This window comes from Eptesicus fuscus, chromosome 2, assembly GCF_027574615.1.
Source record: "Eptesicus fuscus isolate TK198812 chromosome 2, DD_ASM_mEF_20220401, whole genome shotgun sequence".
Classification (NCBI taxonomy): domain Eukaryota; kingdom Metazoa; phylum Chordata; class Mammalia; order Chiroptera; family Vespertilionidae; genus Eptesicus; species Eptesicus fuscus.
This window is the reverse complement of record NC_072474.1, coordinates 20,538,094-20,558,803: the sequence shown is the minus strand read 5'-3', so window position 1 is coordinate 20,558,803 and position 20,710 is coordinate 20,538,094. Positions and strand designations below refer to the sequence as shown.

Sequence of the window (20,710 nt, the reverse complement as noted above, 5' to 3'; positions counted from 1 at the left end):
AAAAAATAAAATTAGTACAGCATCTGAAAGAGTTGACATGTTGTGACATATTTTTCCTTTTTCTTATTTATCTCAACATTATGAGAGTTTATGATTTTCTAATGTGAAAGCTAACATTTATTTATTGGGGTTACATCGGTTAATAACATTATATAAATTTTAGGTGTACAGCTTTATTATACAATATCTATATACTTCATTGTGTACTCACCCTCACAGAAAGTTAACAATTTTTTCTTCACAAAATTCAACATCTTGTTATTTTCTCTGAGGAACATCTGGTATTCATTAAATGATAAGGAGTTGATGGTTTAACATGAATTATTTTTTTAAAAAATATTCTTTATTGATTTCAAAGAGGAAGGGAGAGGGATAGAGAGACAGAAACATCAATGATGAGAGAGAATCAATGATCGGCTGCCTCCTGCACGCCCCCTACTGGGGATCGAGCCCACAACCTGGGCATGTGCCCTTGGCCGGAATTGAACCTGGGACCCTTCAGTCTGCAGGCCGACGCTCTATTCACTCAGCAAAACCAGCCAGGGCGAACGTTTTTTCTTTTGGCTTACTGTCTTTCGACCTATATGGTTTCCTGTTTTTAAAAAATTTTAATTGCCTCTAGTCCTTTAATATAATGTCATACCTTTCTAAGTTAAGGTACTTGAAATCTATTTCAGTGATGGAATTCTCTAGTGGTGATAAATGCTAAAAAAAAAAAAAAAGAATCTGGAAAGGCACTTTTTTGGTTGTGTTAAAATCTTAAAGATTTCACAGAGATGAGTTATTAATGCAAACATCACTTCTAGAGAAGTTTGTTTTGACTTATACTGAAGTATGAAGGTTAAGAAAGTTTAACTTGAGCCCATATAACTATGAAAGGGTTCTTGTTAATTATGTCCCTATTTATGTCATATCTACCTAGGTTATAAAATGAAACTGAGAAGTCATTCCCTGGTAAAATATTTTAATTAGGAATGGGCAGATTCTGTAAACAAACAGGGATACAAAAAAACAAAATTAATCCAGTAAACTCACAAGAGTAGAGTTACTAATACAGTATAGTAGACCAAGAAGTAGATACAATTATTGAGAATAATTCAAACCTATCTTAATGACTCAGGTTTGTGATTTCATATACTATGATTATATTGGATCATAAATGAAAACCATATAGGAAATTGGATGCTACTAAAACCAGGATATACCTTCGCCTTTGCTTTCTTGGAAAATTCCCTGATTTTGTTTTGGTCTTCAGTGAGTTGAAAATTTGGACCTATAACCTGTCTTTCTACGAAAGTACTAGGTCAAAGGCCAGAATAGCTATATTTCATCCCCTCTTCCCCCCAATTGAGAAAGTTGTTTGGCTATTCTGAGTGTCCTTTGATTATTTTTCAGTATCATTCTAGTTACTATTTCTCTGTAATGTACCGTGTCAGTCTCTTCTGTAGCCTTCACTCCCTTTTTAAATCTCACTTGTATTGGATTTGTTAATGAAGCATCGAGGCGTCAAATTCTCTTGATAGGTCTCATTTTTGAGTGTTCCCTGGATAGGACTTAAACTAAACTGGGCTAAATGTTTGATTTTGTTTTTTTAAATAGCATCGGATATAAAGTTCTTTTAATATTACAGTCATTGAATGAGTGCTGGCTTGCTCTATCTTGCTTTGTCTTATTTCAAGTTATTCAGAATGTGCCCAAGATTAGGCTCGACCTCTGAGTTACATATGTGGGTTGACATGTGAGTGATGGTTGCCTGCAAGGTTCTGTTGTACACATGGTTTCTAGAAGTCATGTTTTTGGTTTTGTAATATCTAGAGAATTTCCAGATATCCCTCCTTTAAAAGAATTTGGCCAACAGTGTTAGCCACAATGGAATACCAGCTGTTTCCAGGATTAGCAGGGTTTGTGAGTCACACAACCTTAGTCCTGGTTTTATCAACTGTTTTTGCCTTTCCAATCTCTTGTAGAAATTATTTCCCATTTTCTGAGCAGCTTTGGTTTTAACAGTGTTTTATTGCCTCATGTCAACGTCTGCTTCTCATTTGGGTGGAGTGAAGGAATAAGAGTAATGGCTTACTCATTCATTAGCATCATCAAAAATGAAAGGTTACAAGAAAGTGTAGTTTAATGAGTTTTATACTGTTCTATAAATCATAATGGGTTTCTGATCATATATAAACTAAATAATTTTCATACTTAAATTGTAATTTCTAATTGACCTCAGCATTCAAATGTTTTTGATAAACTTCACATTTAGTGAATTTTATAAAACACATTAGTTTATTACATTGCATAACTACACTTTTTTTAGTAGTGAATCCATTTATACTTAGACAGTTATTATGCAGATTCATTTGTAAGCCTTTATGTCTTTTCCTCATTCTTTGCCCATCCATGCACACACACATTCCCTTATGTCCCAATTACTAGCTTATGATTTCTGTTCCCATAGTTCTGTTTGCCTTTCTCAGCTAGACTTTTAGGTGAATGTTTTCCTATTTTTCTGGCCTGTTTCTTTTTCTACTCTTGAATCACTGGCAACTTCTTTGCTGATTTCCTTTCTCCTCCCTCCCAACAGAAATTTCCATGCAGTATCGGCATGATGGAGCTTGTCCAACAACTAGTAAGTTGTCGAACTGGGTTGGTAGCCCAGGCTTTTTGACTCCTACTCTAGTGCTTTTTCTAGTGTATTAACCTCTGAATTTTAATTTTCAAAATGCAATTTGTTCTTAATTGAATAGATTTCTTTCTCATACAAAGATGTCTTAATTGCTGCTTTGTTCGATGTTCATTATCCATATTACAGTCAAATTGTGAACACATTTTAATTACTGTTTGGCCCTTTAATATGGTGCTTCCATTGCAGAATTGTGACTTCTGTCACCAATCTTGATTTTAATATATTTTTCAATATTTGTATATTGGCAATTGATAGCTTTCTTGCTTAGACTGCTAAATTTGTTTAGACTATTCTACTGAATTCCAAGATATGAGCATGTTTGATCAGGTTAGATGATAAAATGAGTTTTTTTAAATAATATTGTTAAAGGTGACCAAAGGTGGATTTACCTATATAGATTTGCATCTAGGTACTCACTTTTTACAAGAAAAACATTACATAATTTACTAAGTATCTTTTTAGAAGTGATTTTGCAAAACAAAAGTAATTTTGCATATGTATTTTTTACTAAGGAAATGTGATAATAGTAGTATATCTGACATTTAAATTTAGTGGGTGTAATAAATTGACAAATCTAATATTTAGAACTTTATACCATGTAAAAAATGAGCTTGCAGTTTTAATGATTCAAAAGATACATGATAGACTTACCTAGATTTTATTATACCAATTCAGTCTATGCCTATGTATTTCTTTTGTGTGTTTGAGAATGATCTTAACCTGAAGTCCTTTTTTCCTTACTTAAAAGCTTTCTCAGAGTTGCTGAATGCAATACACAATGGTAAGTTGTATTAGAATCTTCTCTGGTGGTTCATTTATCACAAAGGTTGCCTTTTACAGAGAATTTGATTGAAAGCTTGCATGTTCTATTGATGAGATGAAATCTGGCTCTGCATTGAGTCAATTGTTCAGCACCTTAGTGAAAACTTTTTGTAGACTGCCTGTAGGAGGATAATAGGTCAATGTAGTTCATCAGGTTGGCTTTTATTGTCTCTTTGTGAGGCAGAATGTAATAGTGTTGTTCTAACCTTATGAAAGTCTTGTCTTTTCTATTTTTGCAAACAGTTTTTGTAGTTCTTTTGAGTTCTCTCTTGTCAGCACAGTTAGTAATCGGTACCTGCATCAGGAATTTACTGCTTCTTTCACATCTTGAAAGGAAAAATTTATTTTAGGTTTTTAAGTTAATGTAAGGAATATTTTTTATAATTTAACGCTATATTCCATATAATGAAGGAAGGAAGATAGCTTTTTAAATTGTGTCTAGTTTGGAACCAGGTTTTCTAAAGGGAATAACATCTGTAGGTTTGGGTTCTGAAATCAGGACATAAGGCAAATGCTGCTATCAGTGTTCACTTTTGCATTGTAATTATAATGAAAGTCATTTTTGCAAAAATATTTGTTTAGTTTTCAATAACCTTCTGTAATTCTTTTATGTTCAAAAAAACTTTTTGTTAATCTAGTGTCATCTTTATTGATTTTCTTTTTCAGTTTTCAACTGACACAACTTATTTGTTCAAAACTGTTTATATGATTCTAAGCATTTTTCCACATGTTTTCATTAACTTTATGAAATTTTGCACATTTTTCTAATATAGTTTAATTTCCAGTCAGTTTGCATTATATGTCAGGTGTTTACAAATCTATAGCCAGTAAGACAATAATGGCATGATGAAAAGGCATAAATACTCAAGTTGATTTGAAGGTGGGGGTGGTTGGAACATGGTTTTATAAGTGACATTTTATTAATGCATACATTTATTTATAACTCTTGTTTCCCTATGTAACCTGGAACTGAAGAGTCTTAGATAATATTCCAGATAAAAAGGAACTCTTGGACATTTGGTATTTAGCAGAAAAGGGATTGGAAGCATTCTTGAGAATAAACTATACATATTATCCATTCTTTGATAGGGAAGTATAAAAAATGAAGAGGTTTAACATTTTGTTTTTCAGTTTGCATAGGTAAATTTAGACTTGCTCTTTAATTTTGGAATATTAGAATTTGGAGGCATGCTGGAAGTTTAAAAAGAGTATATACTTGGGGTAAAAAGAAAGTAGATATCATATCATGGGGAGCTGTTGTGAATAAACTACCACATAAATCTTTTGCCTTTATTAACTAACGAAGTATTGGGGTGTATTAATTTAATGGGACATTTGTCATGCTCTCTGTATGGATGAATGAAATTAATGTCATGGGATTAATAAAATGAACACAGGTCTTAAAAACTTTTTTTTGGTTTTACAAGATTATGTTTGGGAGAACTTTCTAATAGTATAGTTAGTTATTTGTGTAGTATTAATCACATTATATAGAGAAACAAAATAAATAATGGACTTATTATTTTTCTTACATATTTTATAACTAGAAGTTTGTACCTTTTGACCTTCTTTATCCTTTCACCCTCCCCCAACTCTCTCCCCAAGACAACCACATCTGTTCTCTATATGAGTTCTTTTTTTTAAAAGATTCAACATATAAAGTGAGACCATATAATATTTTTTTTTCTTTCTGACTTATCTTACTTAGCATTTAGCCCTCAGAGTTCATCCATGTTATCACAAATGGCAAGATTTAGTTCTTTTTTATGGCTGAATAATATTTTAGTGTTGGTGTGCACATGTGTGTATCTTTTCTTTATCCATTTAACCATGAATGGACATTTAGATTGTTCCCATGTCTTGGCTGTTGTAAATAATGCTGCAGTGAACATGGGGTGGATATACAATCATCCCTCAGTATACACAGGGGATTGGTTCCAGGACACTTCCTAGGATACCACAATCTGTGGATGTTCAAGTCCCTTATATAAAATGGCATAGTATTTGTGTGTGACCTACATAAATATTCTCATATTCATTAAACTAGAGGCCTGGTGCAGGAATTAGTGCACAGGTGGGGTCCCTCGGCCTGGCCAGTGATCAAGGCCCATCGGGGCTGTCTCTCCCAGTCCTGATAGGGGCCAATCGGGACCAGCTGGGGGGAGGGGCCATGGAGGTTGGCTGGCCATGGGAGGTTGGCTGTGGGAGCACACTGCCATCCAGGGGGTAGCTCCTGCATTGAGCATCTGCCCCCTGGTGGTCAGTGCGCATCATAGAGACCGGTTGTTCAGTCATCCGATCGCTTAGTCTTGTATATATACAGATAGACAATCTTCTGGATTACTCTGGTTTTCATAGTGATTGCACCAATTTACATTTCCACCAGCAGTACGCAAGTGTTCCCTTTCTCCAGGTACACTATAATGAACTATCTCACAATATTTCTCACCAACACATTGTTCCTTCCCTTTTTCTTTCTTATTAAAAAACTAGAGGCCCGGTGCACGAAATTTGTGCACGGGGAGTGTGTCCTTCAGCCCAGCCTGCACCATCTCCAATCTGGGACCCCTTTAGGGATGTCCGACTGCCCGTTTAGGCCCGAACACAGTATCGGGCCTAAACGGGCAGTCGGACATCCCGCTCACAATCCAGGACTGCTGGCTCTCAACCGCTCGCCTGCCTGCCTGCCTGATTGCCTCTAACCGCTTCTGCCTGCCAGCCTGATAACCCCCTAACTACTCCCCTGCCAGCCTGATCGATGCCTAACTGCTCCCCTGCTGACTCAATTGCCCCTAACTGCCCTCCCCTGCCGGCCCGATTGCCCCCAACTGCCCTTGCCTGCAGGCCTGGTCGCCCCCAATTGCCCTCCCCTGCCAGCCTGGTCACCCCCAACTGCCCTCCCCTGCAGGGCTGGTCCCCCCAACTGCCCTCCCCTATAAGCCTGGTCCCCCACAACTGCCCTCCCCTGCAGGCCTGGGTCCCCCCAAGTGTCCTCCCCAACTGTCCTCCCCTGCAGGCCCAGCCCCCCCCAACTGTCCTCCCCTGCCAGCCTGGTCACCCCTAACTGCCCTCCCCTGCAGGCCTGATCGCCCCCAACTGCCCTCCCTTGCAGGCCTGGTACTTCCCACCTGCCCTCCCCTGCAGGCCTGGTCCCTTCCAACTGCCCTCCCCTGCCGGCCTGGTCACCCCTAACTGCCCTCCCCTGCTGGCCATCTTGTGGCGGCCATATTGTGTCCACATGGGGGCGGCCATCTTGTGTGTTGGAGTGATCGTCAATTTGCATATCACCTCTTCATTAGATAGGATTGATTTCAAAGAGAGGAAAGGAGGAGAGATAGAAACATCAATAGTGAGAGAAAATCAGTCGGCTGCCTCCTGCATGCCCCCAACTGGGGATTGAACCTGCAACCTGGGCATGTGCCCTAACCCAGAACCGAACTGTTACCTTCTGGTTCATGAGTCAACACTCAACCACTGAGCCATACCGGCCAGGCCCTTCTCTTTTTCTTAATAGTCATTCTAACAGATATGGGATGATTATCTCATTGTGATGTTGATAGCATTTATTTCCCTGATAATTAGTGATGTGGAGCATCTTTTCATATACTTGTTGGCCATCTGAATGTCATCTTTGGAAAATGTCTTTTCACCTCCTCTCATTTCTTTTTATTTATTTATTTTTTTATTGTTTCATAGAGGAAGGGAGAGCAAGAGAGATAGAAATATCAATGATGAGAGAGAATCATTGATCAGCTTCGTCCTGCACGCCCCTATTGGGGATCGAGCCTGCAACCCAGGCATGTGCTCTGACCGGGAGTCCAACCATGAACTTCTGGTTCATAGGTCGACACTCAACCACTGAGCCACACTGGCTGGGCCCTATTAATTGGGTGTTTTGAGGGTTTTGTTTGTTTGTTTGCTTATACTTGCTCTTGATGTATTTTGGATATTAGCCTCTTATCCTTATTAGATACATGATTTACAATTATTTTCCCTCATTCAGTATGTTGGCTTTTCATTTTGCTGTTTGTTTCCTTGGCTGTGAGAAGCCTTTTAGTTTGTTGTAGTCCCAGTTTGTTTGTTTTTAAATGGGCATTATTACTTTTTAAAAAAAGTATCTTTTTATTGATTTCAGAGAGGAAGGGAGAGATAGAAACATCAATGATGAGAGAAAACCATTGATCAGCTGCCTGCTGCACGCTCCCCACTGGGGATCGAGCCCACAACCCGGGTATGTCCCCTGACTCAGAATCAAACCCTGAACCCCTACCTGTGTCATAGGTCAGTGCTCAACCATTGAGCCACACCAGCCACACCCAGTTTTTTGTTTTTTGTGTCAGATCTAAAAAAATTAAAGCCATGACCAATGTCAAGGAGCTTATTGCCTATTTTCGTCTATAAATTTTATGGTTTCAGGTTTTACATTCGAGTCTTTAATACATTTTGAGTTAATTTTGGGGTATGGTGTAAGATGGTGGCCCAGTTTTCTTCACTGCATGAGGCTGTCCAGTTTTCCTAGCACCATTTATTAAAAAGACTGCTCTTTCCCCATTGTTTATTTTCTTGGCCCCTTTGTCGTAAATTAATTGATGATATATGTGTGGGTTTATTTCTGGGCTTTCTATTCTCTTCTACTGATCCCTGTGTCTGTTTTTATGCCAATATTAGATTGAGTGTTGTAGTTGTGCAGTCGAGTGTTGGGGTGTTTTTTTGTTTTTTTTTCCTTTCTTTTTTTTAAATAATAAGAAAGTTTATTTAGAAAGTTACGGAGGTAGTAGAAGTGAGCCAGCTGGGCTTCATAGGCTCAGGAAACAAGTTACAGAGATAGAAGAAGGGCCTTTGGAGCTTAGGAGAGAAAAAGGCAAAGGTAACATGCCCTGGTGGGAAGAAGAGGGCAAGAGCCTGTAATATAGTTTGAAATCAGGGAGTGTGATGCCTCAGCTTTGCTCTTTTTTCTCAAAATTGTTTTGGCCATTTGGGGTCTCTCATAGTTCCATGCAAATTTTATTACTGTTTATTCTATTTCTGTGAAAAATGCCTTCAGACTTTTGTTGTTGTTCATCCTCACCTGAGGATATTTTTTTCCATTGATTCTTCTTTAGAAAGAGTAGAAGGGAAGGGGAGACAGAGAGAGAAACATCCATGTGAGAGAGACACGTCAATTGGTTGCCTCCTGCACATGCCCCAGTCAGTGCTGGGGATAGAACCTGCAGCGGAGGTGCGTGCCCTTGACGAGAATTGAACCTATACCCTTCAGTCCGTGGCAGATGCTCTAACCACTGAGTAAAATGGGCTAGGGTGACTTTTGATAGGAATTGATTGCATTGAATCTGTAGATTATTTTGGATCATGGACTATTTTGCATTTATTTGTGTCTCAATTTCTTTCATTAATGTTTAATAGTTTGCAGTGTACATGTCTTTTACTTCCTTGGTTAAATTTATTTCTAGGCATTTTATTATTTTTCATACAATTGTAAATGGGATTGTTTTGTTAATTTCTCATTCTTATAATTCCTTATTAGTATACAGAAACACACAGATTTTTGTATATTGATATTGTATCCTGCAACTTTTTTTTTTTTTGTTAATTCTCACCCGAGGATATTTTTTTCATTGATTTTTTTAAGGGAGAGGGGAAGAGAGAGGGAAAGACAGAAACATCGATGTGAGAGAAATACATTGATTGGTTGCCTCTTGCACAAGCCCTGACCAGGGCCTGGGCCTGGGCCAGGGAGGAGCCTGCAGCCAAGGTTCGTGCCCTTGACTGGGATCAAACCTGGAACCTTTTGGTCCGCAGGCCAACGCCCTATCCACTGAGCCAAATCAGCTAGGGCTATATCCTGCAACTTGATTGATTTTTTTTTTTTATTCTAACAATTTTTTTTTATGAAATATTTAGGGTTTTTCTATATATAATATCATGTCATCTGCAAATAGAGACGGTTTTAATTCTTTCTCATTTGGATGACTTATTTCTTGAGTAATTGCTCTGCACTTATATATAGTTAAAAATATACATATATTTATTGTTGATAGTATTAAGATGTCTCCCATTCCTCTCCCCCCTCCCCCTTAACCCTCTATGTTTTTAATTGCAAAGACAAGTATAAGATTAGCATATAGTGAAGTGATATTTAGCCTGTGGAAAATTGAGGGAGAGTTGCTTGGACTTAGTTGGAAAATCTTTATTTTTCCTCCAAGTATTAGCTTTTAAAATATATTTTTATTGATTTCAGAGAGTAAGGGAGAAGGGAGAGAGACAGAGAGACATCAATTATGAGAGATATTTATCGATAGGCTTCCTCCTGCATGTCTCACACTGGTGAGCCCGTAACCCGGGTATGTGCCCTGACTGGGAATTGAATCGTGACCTCCTTGTTCACAAGTCGATGCTCAATTACTGAGCCACGCTAGCGGGGCCCAAGTATTAGCTTTTTTAAAAAACTTGTGGCAAAATACACATAACATAAAATTTATCATTATAACTTTTTGAGTGTACAGCTCAGTCATGTTAAATATATTCACGTTGTAGAACCAGTCTTCACAACTTTTTCATCTTAAAAAGCTAAAACTCATTAAACAACAGTTCCCCTTGGCAACTACCATTCTACTTTCTTTGTATGAACTTGACTTTTAGTTACCTCATGTGAGTAGAATCATAGAATATTTATCTTTTTGTAATTGGCTCATTTCACTTTGCATAACATGCTCAAGGTTTATCTATGTTATAATATGAGTCAAATTTTTCTTCCTTTATTTTATGTATTTATTTTTTAATTTTTGAATATTTTTATTGAGTTTTAGAGAGGAAAGGAGAGGGAGGGAGAGAGAGAGAGAGGCATGGATGTGAGAGCGCAACAACAGTCGGCTGGCTCCTGCCGATCCTGAAACCTGAGCATGTGATCTGACCAGGAACCAAACTGGCCACCTTTTGGTCCACAGGATGACACTCAACCAACTGAGCCACATTGGCTAGGGGTTTTCTTCCTTTTTCTGGATGAAGAATATTTCATTGTGTGGATATGCCATCATTTTGTTTATGTATTTATCTGTTGAGGAATACTTGGGTTGCTTCTTTCTACCTTTTGGCTATCCTATATAATAAAGAGATAATATCGCCCTTGCACAAGATGGCCGCTCCCATGTTGTCACAAGATGGCCATCACAAGATGGCTGGCAGGGGAGGGCAGTTGTGGGCGATCAGGCCAGCAGGGGAAGGCAGTTAGGGGTGACCAGGCCTGCAGGGGAGGGCAGTTAGGGGTGACCAGGCCTGCAGGGGAGGGCAGTTGGGGGCGACTGGACCAGCAGGGGAGAGCAGTTGGGGCAACCAGGCCGGCAGGGGAGGGCAGTTGGGGCAACCGGGCCTGCAGGGGAGGGCAGTTGGGGGCGATCTGGCTGGCAGGGGAGGGCAGTTGGGGGCAATCGGGCCGGCAGGGGAGCAGTTAGGCGTGGATCAGGCTGGCAGGGGAGTGGTTAGGGGGTGATCAGGCTGGCAGGCAGAAGCGGTTAGAGGCAATCAGGCAGGCAGGCAGGCAAGCGGTTGGGAGCCAGGGGTCCCAGATTGGAGAGGGTGCAGGCGCTGGACTGAGAGACACCCCCCCCCCCCAAGTGCATGAATTTCGTGCACTGGGCCTCTAGTGAATAAACTTCTTGTAATATGAATGTGCAAATATCTGTCGGCGTTTCCATTTTACCAGAAGTACAATTTCTGGATCATATGGTAGGTCTGTTTTTAATTTTTGAGAATGTACCTTATGGTTTGCCATACTGGCACCACCATTTTTACATTCCCACTAATACTAGTGCACAAGGCTTCCAATTTTTTCCACATCCTTGCCGACACATAATTTATTTTGATAGTAGCCAGTTTAAATGAGTGTGAGGTAAGCAAATCTTAGCTTAAAAAAATTTTTTTTACTACATTGGGCATCGAGCAATAAAAAGACTTCGAAGTCGGGGAGGAAGGGAACAGAAGAATTTACATGTCTTATTCACCTTTGTTTTCTATGGTTGCTGTAACAAATTATCACAAACTTAAAACAATACAGATTAATTATCCTACATTCCTATAGGTTAGAAGTCTGACCTGGCCCTTATTAAAATCAAGGTTTTCAGACATTGTTCCTTTTGTCAGATTCTAGGTGTGAATCTGTTTCCTTACTATTGCCTGCTTCTAGAGCAGTGATGGGCAACCTTTTGAGCTTGGTGTGTCAAACTTCGCTAAAAAACTGAGGATAACTCAGGTAATGTGTCACTTTGAGGAAAAAACATTATTTCGCAAATGTTTCATCCTCAGGAGCAGCAAATGTTTCATCCTCGGCATGCGGCCGCCTCAGCGGCCGTGTGTCATCAGAAATGGCTACGCGTGTCAGTGCTGACACACGTGTCATAGGTTCGCCATCACTGTTCTAGAGGCTGCTGGCTTTCCTTGCCTTGTAGCCCCGTCCTCTATCTTCAAAGCCAGCAATGTTGGGTGGAGTTTCTCTCTTGCTTTCATCTGTCTGGTGCTCAGATTCAGAGTTTATGAGGACTCTGGTGATTAGATTAGGCCTACCCAGGCAATCCAGGATAACCTCTCCAAGTCAAGGTATTTAATTTAACCCTTTGCACTCGCTTGCTTTTTTCTCGATTCCTTTATTCTACTCGGGATTTAATTTTTTAAATACCCCAGATTTTACAAAGCGTGGCAGTAGAATAAAAAACTGGAGTTTCTTTTCATACAAACTTATTTATTTGGATTTTTTATATTTCAAATTATTGATACATTCAAAGAGTAATTTGCACTAGACATCCAAGTGCAAAAGGTTAAACACTTCTGTGTAGTCCCCTTTGCCATTTAAGTTAGCATTCATAAGTTTTGGGCATTAAGGCATGGATGTGTTTGGTGGGGTATATGTGTTGGGAGGCATTATTCTGCCTACCATATTTCCTTACAGTTATTGTAACTGCTTTACTTCAAGAAAGTATTACTTAAATCATTCAGGGTTAAGTTTTATTAATAAACATATTTACTGAATAATACTGGCTTTAGCACCTTTTTGGTTAATTCTTCTCAACTTTTTTTTAATTTTTAATTTTTTTAATTGATTTCAGAGAAGAAGGGAGAACATCTACGATCAGAGAGTCATTGATTGGCTGCCTCCTGCACTTCCCCTACTGGCACGGGAGGGCAGTTGGGGTGAACAGGCTGGCAGGGGAGGGCACACAACCTGGACATGTGTCCTTGACTGGAATCGTACCCAGAACTCTTCAGTCTGCAGGCTGATGCCCTATCCGCTAAGCCAAACCAGCTTGGGCAACTCTTCTCCTTTAAATTACAAATTCTTAGTGGGAACCCTGCACAGCTGAGATATCCCTCCAGATCGTCAGCTGCTGTCTGTGGGAGCCAGACCAGCCCTTTCGCGCCTCTGCTTTTCCTACCTGTCTATGTGGTCTCTACTTTCCATCCTTGGTTATCAGGGATCTCTCTCTAGCTAGTCTTCAGTTTATTTTTCAGGGAGGTTTAGCTATATTTTAGTTGTATTTCCAGTTTGTTCCTGGGAGGGTGTTAGTGTAGCTTCCACTTACTCTTCCTGGATGGTAAACTTTAAATAGATGCTCATGAAGTGAAAATGTCTTCCATTTCATAACATTTGGTTTTATAGGTGTGCCTTGGAACTAGCCAGTTTGACTAAGAGAATATAGATTTCGTGATATTACCAAACTTTGTGTGTAGCTTTTCTGTTTTATTTAGTAGGTATATTTTAAAATGCTTAATAATAATCAGACAAGTAATATGTATACTAGGATTGTAATTTTGTATCATAGTCCAGTTGAAACTAGCATATCATCAACCTGGTTTTATCATACTATTTTAGGTATGATTTTGCTGTAGTGCTTTTTAGGTTGTTTAATATTCTATTTATACACATATCTTCCTAACTAGACTATAAATTCATTTAGGGTTGTGGTTGGGTTTTATTCATCTTTATTTCATCAATATTTAAGTTATAGAATACTTTCTCCATAATGTTGGGTGAATAAATTGTGAGTTGCTGCACAGTACTTGAATAGATTCAATATTTTTCTTTTTTTTTGTTGTTACTCCTCACCCAAGGATATTTTTTCCATTCATTTTTCGAGAAAGTGAAATGGAGGGAGGGACAGAGAGAAAGAGAGAGACACATAGATGTGAGACAGATACATCGATTGGCTGCCTCCTGACCAGGGCCAGGGATAGAACCTGCAACCCTGTACATTCTTTTGACAGGGAATCAAACCCATGACGCTTTGGTGAGGAGCCTACGCTCTAACCATTGAGTTACACCAACCAGGGCGGAGTTCATATATTCTTAGTAATATGTTCATTTTCTTCTGGAATTAAACTTTGCATTAGGCAGTCTTGTTTCTGTCAGAGTAGTAACTTGTTTTTTTGCTACAGTAGTGGAGTGGCTTCATTCGTTTGTCTTGGCAACTCTCACTTATAAAAGTAGTTAAAAAGCTAAGATCTATTTTCACAGCAATGTATTGCTAATTGATTTCTGTGCTATATTTACTATGTTTTTAACCTTTTGCACTCGGATGTCGAGTGTGACTCGACACGGTTAGCATTAGAAGAAAGGAATCGAGAAAAAAAAGCGAGTGCAAAGGGTTAAATTCCCTTTAATTATGATGCTTATAGTTTGTCACAACCACACTTACTAAACTAATGTCATTTGATGGAAGAGGTAAAGTAATGCCAATAAATTACTCATAGATATCTGCTATAGAATTGAGAATAAATATGAATGCTAATTGATCTTAGGATGAACATTGTCCCGTAAGAATGCTATTCTACTCAGGTTTGTTGGAATATTTTATAGGAAACTAGATCTTCATTATTCACGTATCCTATTTTTATTTCAGGGAAGCATTAAGAAGGTAGGGATCTAAGAACAGTCAGGCAAAACAGTTCCATAGTCTGTTAATCTTTTGAGTTTTACTATATATAATGAAATATTACTGATGAGGTGGAGTTGTCAGCTGTGAACAGTGATTGATTGTGAGCCATTGATAATAGATCTGATTTCTTTATAATCACAGTAGTCTCTTTTTATACTTCTTACCTGATTAGTTGGTGTGTTCTTTACTTCTATACAATAAATTGTTACATCTCAGGATACAACAAATGCTACTGTTTGTTCCAATTTTGTTCCTGTGTAAGAAGGACTAATACTATACAGCCTTAGCATACATGTACTATATAGATAAGACAGTAAGACCTTTTCCATTTCAAAGCATCCAAGCTACTTTGTCTCTTAAATCAATATATATTTCTAGAAGATGGGCTTCAAAGACTCTTAAGTGATAAACACAGAAGGATATTAACATTTGGGTAGTGAGTCAGCCACGGGGGAGAAAAAGTAATTTTCAGCATGCATGTAACTACTACAAAGTAAAATGAATTTATAAGCTTCTCATTGAAACTGCAAGAGAGACAGAACCTGAAAAGTTCCTATTGAGTGAAGGAATTAGTGTGAATGAAAATTTATTTATAAGAAAATTTTAAGTTAATTAAATGGTAATGCCATTAATAATTTGTTTAGAGTGCTGCCTTTTTATGTTAGTAAAAACATATAAATTTATAATTACTTAAAATTTCCATAGCTTTTTGTTGTGTGTGCTTTTTTTTTAATGTAACCCTACTGATACTTTCCCTCCTATATGACTTAAGTTCCTCAACTTGACTATAATAGGAGTTTTTAGGGAGTGGTTATTAAAAACACAGAATTAAAATGAGTCTTTTCTTTAGACAGATGCCAATTTTATACTAACAAAGCAGGAACTTAAATTCATAGGTACCGTATTTTCCGGCGTATAAGACGACTTTTTAACCTAGGAAAATCTTCTCAAAAGTCAGGTGTCATCTTATAGGGCAGGTGCTGAAACTTCCTAGCCAGACTGGATAATCTGCGGTTGCTGCATACGGTTGGGGGGGGGGGGGGGACGACTCAAAAACAGCCGCACTCCATTCATTTCAATGGAGCCTGACGGAGACCACAAGTGTCTCCGATTGGCTCCTTTTTGTGCCGCATACGGTCTCTGTCTGGCCGCACATACGGCGGGGCCGTGGCCGTTTTTGAGCTTCCCCCTCACCGTATGCGGCGACTGTATGAAAGCAGCAAGGGCGGCGCTGTACAAGTACAGTAGAAGAAAATCCACTCACCAGGATTCATGGAAAGAAGCGACTTAACGCTGTCCCGATGACAAGGTGAGGGAGCGCCTCACCGGGGAAGGTGTAAAGTGAAGGGCGGAGCAAGCTGCAGGTGTCCAGGATGCCCGGGGTATGGAAAAAAGAGATAGAGCTGTGCCCAGAAAAACACGCCTCTTTCACCCATCTGGCCCACCCTTGTATCCTATTACCGTACCTCCTTCTCTGCCTCTCAGATCTCGCTCCTGAGGACTGCAGTGAAGCAGCGTTGCTAACTCGCCAGGGACTTGCCCGGCACTTGCTCTCTCTCTATTGTTTGTTATCTTCCTCCTATCATCATCAGTTCCAGTTTGGCTTAGAAAACAAAAGCATGGCAGATCCCATGGTTTATTGTTTTATCCTTCCTTTCAGCTTTAGAGTGAATTAGGAAAAGTTTAATCCACTTGCACTGTTTTATGTTTACATGTTTGATGACAAACAGCCTTATGTTTATAAGTGACAGTTTTCCTGCTAAGTACCTGCATGTCATAAGCATTTGATTTAAAATTACCATATTGAAATCAAATCTGATGTTTTTTTAATTTTTATTTGGTGTGCGTTGGAAGAGGGGTAGTCTTATACGGCGAGTATATCCCAAACTCTATATTTTAACTGGAAAAGTTGGGGGTCGTCTTATATGCCCAGTTGTCTTATACGCCGGAAAATACAGTATGTACCTAACTCAAACCTGAGTCTAAAGGTAATAGTGTTAAATTAATCCTAAGGTAGTTTGGAAACCTTCCTGTAGAAAGCACTATTAGAGGTCTGTAGTCACAAAAATGATAACTGAAAGGAACTCTCCATAATCTTGAATGGTGGGTGGGATGAACTATGGTATCATGTTCTTACCTGTTGTACTTGATTGGATTTGTCATATTGCTTAAGATATGGTGGGATGGGTTTTAGGGTTCCTAAAACTACTTACCTGTAAGGGTCTAGATACCTAGGTTTTGATTTTCAAGACATTTTCTAAATCTGTAACCCTTCTTTCTTACTGAAGGAAAGAAGAAGCTGAGACCACATCCTATGATTTATAATAATTCTTTAAGTCTGTAATGTATCTCTCAAATACTCCCAGATCAGTTGAGAGTGAGCATGTATATTCTGAATCCACTAATCTTAACCAATTAATGTATGCATCTACTCCACCCCTTTCTTTCCTCTAAAAACTCCAGTATTGCATATTAATAAGACACATCTTGCACGATATAAGTATCTGCAATATGGAACTTCTCAAGAGTGTCTTAGCTGTTTTTTACTTGACAAGTATATATTAAGTTCTTTCTATATCTGAGATCCTGGTTAGTTGCTTGGGGGAAATAAGTGTACTATATTGCACGTAGATCCTACCTTTAGGGGACATAAAAGCTAAAAGGAGCAATGTGTATATAAATAAAAATTTCAATAAACATAGTTAGAACTTCTCTAATGATCTGCAATACGATAAGAGTTTAAAGTTAGGGAAAATTACTTCCAACTGAGGGAACAAGATGTCCAGAAAATGTCGTATTTTGCCTGATGCTTAAAGAATGTGACGAAGTTAGCTAGTTGGAGATAGGGATCAGGGCTAGATGCCCAATCCTAGGAATACAGATAGCACCAGCAGTGGCACAGGCTGTATGAAGTGATGGTAACATTGATATTTGATATGAAATATATGAGCAATAACAGCCTTAGATATTAGTCCAAGGAGTGGAAAGTTGTTAGTGTTCAAGCTGAGATAAAAGATAAAACCCAGGTTTATCTGGTTGTAAAGCATATGAGATTGAAAGGAGCTAGTGTTTGAGCAGAGAAACCAGTTTGATTTTTGTACAATCTAGTCCAGCAATTTTCAATCTTTTTCACATCACGGCACACATAAACTAATTGCTAAAATTCTGCGGCACACCAAAAAAATATTTTTTGCCGATCTGACAAAAATATAGTTATACTTTTGATTCATTCACACTGGACAGCTATTGTTGTGTTGGCTGTTGTCATTTTTTTCCTTTGACAGTCTAAGAGAAAAGAGGTCAGTGTCCCTGCCTAAATACTCAGGTATTGCATGTTTAAAAGTTCTTATGGCACAGTGGTTGAAAATCACTGATCTAGTCAAATATAAAGGGCCCAAGTAAGGATACTGGAAGTCAGACTGATGGTGTATATATTACCCAAGAACTGGTAGTAATTGTTAATGAATTGAATGGCAGTAGCTGAGAGAGGATGGGTATCCATTTACCCGCAAGATACTTAAGTAGGGATGTTTATCATGTAAATGAATAGATGAGATTAGAGTTTGTACATGAAGGAAAATTGAAAGTAGTCCATATATAGAGTTAAATAACTGAAGCTCCGAGATTGGTCATGGCTTAGAAATGTTGATAGAGAAAACAAAGAGGTTGGCTCAGGTTTATTTTAAGATAGAAAACCCTTAACAGGTGGAAAGGAAGACTCTAGAAGGATAATGGATTAAGATGCAAGAGAGTAATATTTGATGGACCAAAAATCTGGACAGATGGGAAGCAATCAAGTGAACAAGTAGAAAAAGTCAATATGAAGGAAGATGGGATAGCTGTGAAAACATTCAGTGAACCGCATCCAGCATAGCCAGGGGTGAACCTGAGGAGGGGCGGTGAAGGATTAAAGAAGACAGACAGAATACAGCTGGGTCTAGCTAGGTGGATCTCTTGTGCCTGGATGAGGACACAGAGAGACCCAGCCTGCAAGCTGAAGCTTTATTTTATAGTCAGAGCACACAAAGCAAAACAAGGGTAGTGGTCAACATGTTTACAATGTTCTTGCGAGTTTCACCTTGTTTTGGCAGCACTTGCTGCACCTCCCACAGCCCATTAGTTACCTAGGAAGGAACTAGGGAGGACTATAAGATCAAGCTTAATTATGCTAGGAGGGCTCTGCCCTGCAAGCTGGGACTTGTTTGTGGCCCTGACACAGGTCAGTCCGTGGCTTGACTCTATAGCCGCTCCCTACAATTCAGCGTGAAAAAAAAAACAACAAAATTCTGCCTGTCCAGTGTGGCTCAGTTGGTTGGGCATCATCCCTTTGATTACCAATCAGGGAACATGCCTGGAATGTGTGCTCGATTCCTGATGGGGCAGGTATGCAGGAGGCAGCCAGTCAATGTTTTGCTCTCACATTGATGTTTTTCTCCCTCTTCCTCTCCATTCCTCTCTCTCCAAAAAGGAGTTGAGAATATTTTTTCCATTGATTTCTAGAGAGAATGGAAGGGAGGGGTGGAGGAGAGAGAGAGAGAAACATCAGTGTGAGAGAGCCACATCAATCAGTTGCCTCCCATACTTGATCCAACCTGGTTCAGAGATCGAACCTGCAACCCAGGTACATTCCTGTGACCAGGGAATTGTGCTCACAACCCTCTGGTGCACAGGCTGATGCTCTACACCAGGCGTCCTCAAACTACGGCCCGTGGGCCATATGCGGGTGTTTTTGCCGTTTTGTTTTTTTACTTCAAAGTAAGATATGTGCAGTGTGCATAGGAATTTGTTCATAGTTTTTTTTTAAACTATAGTCCGGCCCTCCAACGGTCTGAGGGACAGTGAACTGGGCCCCTGTTTAAAAAGTTTGAGGACTCCTGCTCTACACACTGAGCCCCGCCAGTCAGGGCAATTAAATATTTTAAAAATCTTCATAATTTTGGATTAATGTTTAAATGAGTAGAAATTTAAAACATAAGTTTCCCCACAAAAGCAATGATTATTGCTTTTAATATAGGAACAAATTTGTTTACAAAAGTGTTTTTCTTTTAGTATACTTCAGACTAATCTTTTAATCATTACATAGAATAATAAATAATAGCACCTATATGTGTAAAGATTGTGCTTCTGAGCTACAGTTATTTTCTTTTGTAACCTCACAGTCTCTTAAAATCTTATTGCCTCTCTTATATTCTTTGGTAAGAGTGTGTGTGTCTGTCTGTCTCTCATCTTATTCTCTGCTTACTCATAATTGAATGTGTCAACAAGGTGGTACTTTCTAAGTCTTTCTCTAATTAATTGGAAGCTTCCTACCATGACTTTTATATCTAATTTCTTCATTATTTTTAAATCCATCTTTCTCATGCCTATGAGTTGGTTCAGATCCTTATCATCTCTTTCACAGGTCATTATACAATACTAGGGGCCCAGTGCACGAATTCGTGCACCTTGAAGGGAACTGTGGGCCGCGAGGCTGTGGTGGGCACAGGAGTGGGTCTCAGCCCATCCTTTGTGCCCCTGCCTGGCCCCTCCCATCGCGGCCTCCCCACACCCTGTCCTCTGCCTGCAGCCCTGCTCCCACCGCCACCGCTCCCACGCGCTGACAGCACTGGACCTGCTTGCACCCGCTGATGACTCAGAGCGATTGGGGCTGGCGCCAGCAGCAGGTGTGAGGGGCTGCCCCAATCACCCCTCAGGAGCAATCAGGGCTGGCAGCTTCCGCTCCCACCCGCTGACAGCGCTGAGCGATCAGGACCGGCACCAGGCACTGGCAGCGGGTGCGAGCGGCGGCTCCAGTGGCAGCTGCGGGTGTGAGCGGGGCTGGCGCCAACAGTGGGTGCAAGAGGCAGCTGCTGGCCCCGATCGCCCCTCAGGAGCAGGAGGAGGTGGAGAAGCCCTGAGGGGCGATGGGGACCGGCAGCTGCCGCTCGCACCCACTGATGGTGCTGAGTGATCGGGGCCGGTGCTGGGAGCCGGCAGCGGGTACAAGTGCCCAGCAGGACCACGGCTCATGAGAGCAAAGAATTTTCAGGAAACACCAGAGGCTTGCCCCCCATGACAGCAACCGGTGCCCCACCTTGGTCTGGTGCCCCCACTCACCTGCTCCACCATCCCACTGTGGCCAATGCCCTCCATGTTCCACGTGCGCCCCCCTGGTGGTCAATGCATGTCATAACGATCGGTTGTTTGGTTTTGCTGTTCGGTCTATTTGCATATTAGGGTTTTATATAGAGAGATTCGCTTTCTTTTGGTTTTGTCCAATATACCTAGAGTTGATCAAGTGGGCTTA

General features: G+C 39.9%; 1 protein-coding gene across 5 annotated transcripts in view; it reads left to right on the top strand.

The window, feature by feature from the left end:
- The window catches only part of MLLT10 (MLLT10 histone lysine methyltransferase DOT1L cofactor), a 229,860-nt gene that overhangs the window by 149,787 nt on the left and 59,363 nt on the right, over positions 1-20,710 (top strand). For 3 of the 5 annotated variants that reach the window (XM_028156561.2, XM_008148856.3, XM_028156558.2), the window contains 2 exons: positions 2,579-2,623; positions 3,429-3,461. The exons of 1 other annotated variant lie outside the window; for it this stretch is intronic. In XM_028156561.2, coding sequence (XP_028012362.1) covers positions 2,579-2,623; positions 3,429-3,461 — 78 coding nt within the window. The remainder of the gene's footprint in view (positions 1-2,578; positions 2,624-3,428; positions 3,462-20,710) is intronic. One more of the 5 variants, XM_028156559.2, reaches the window with a different exon arrangement.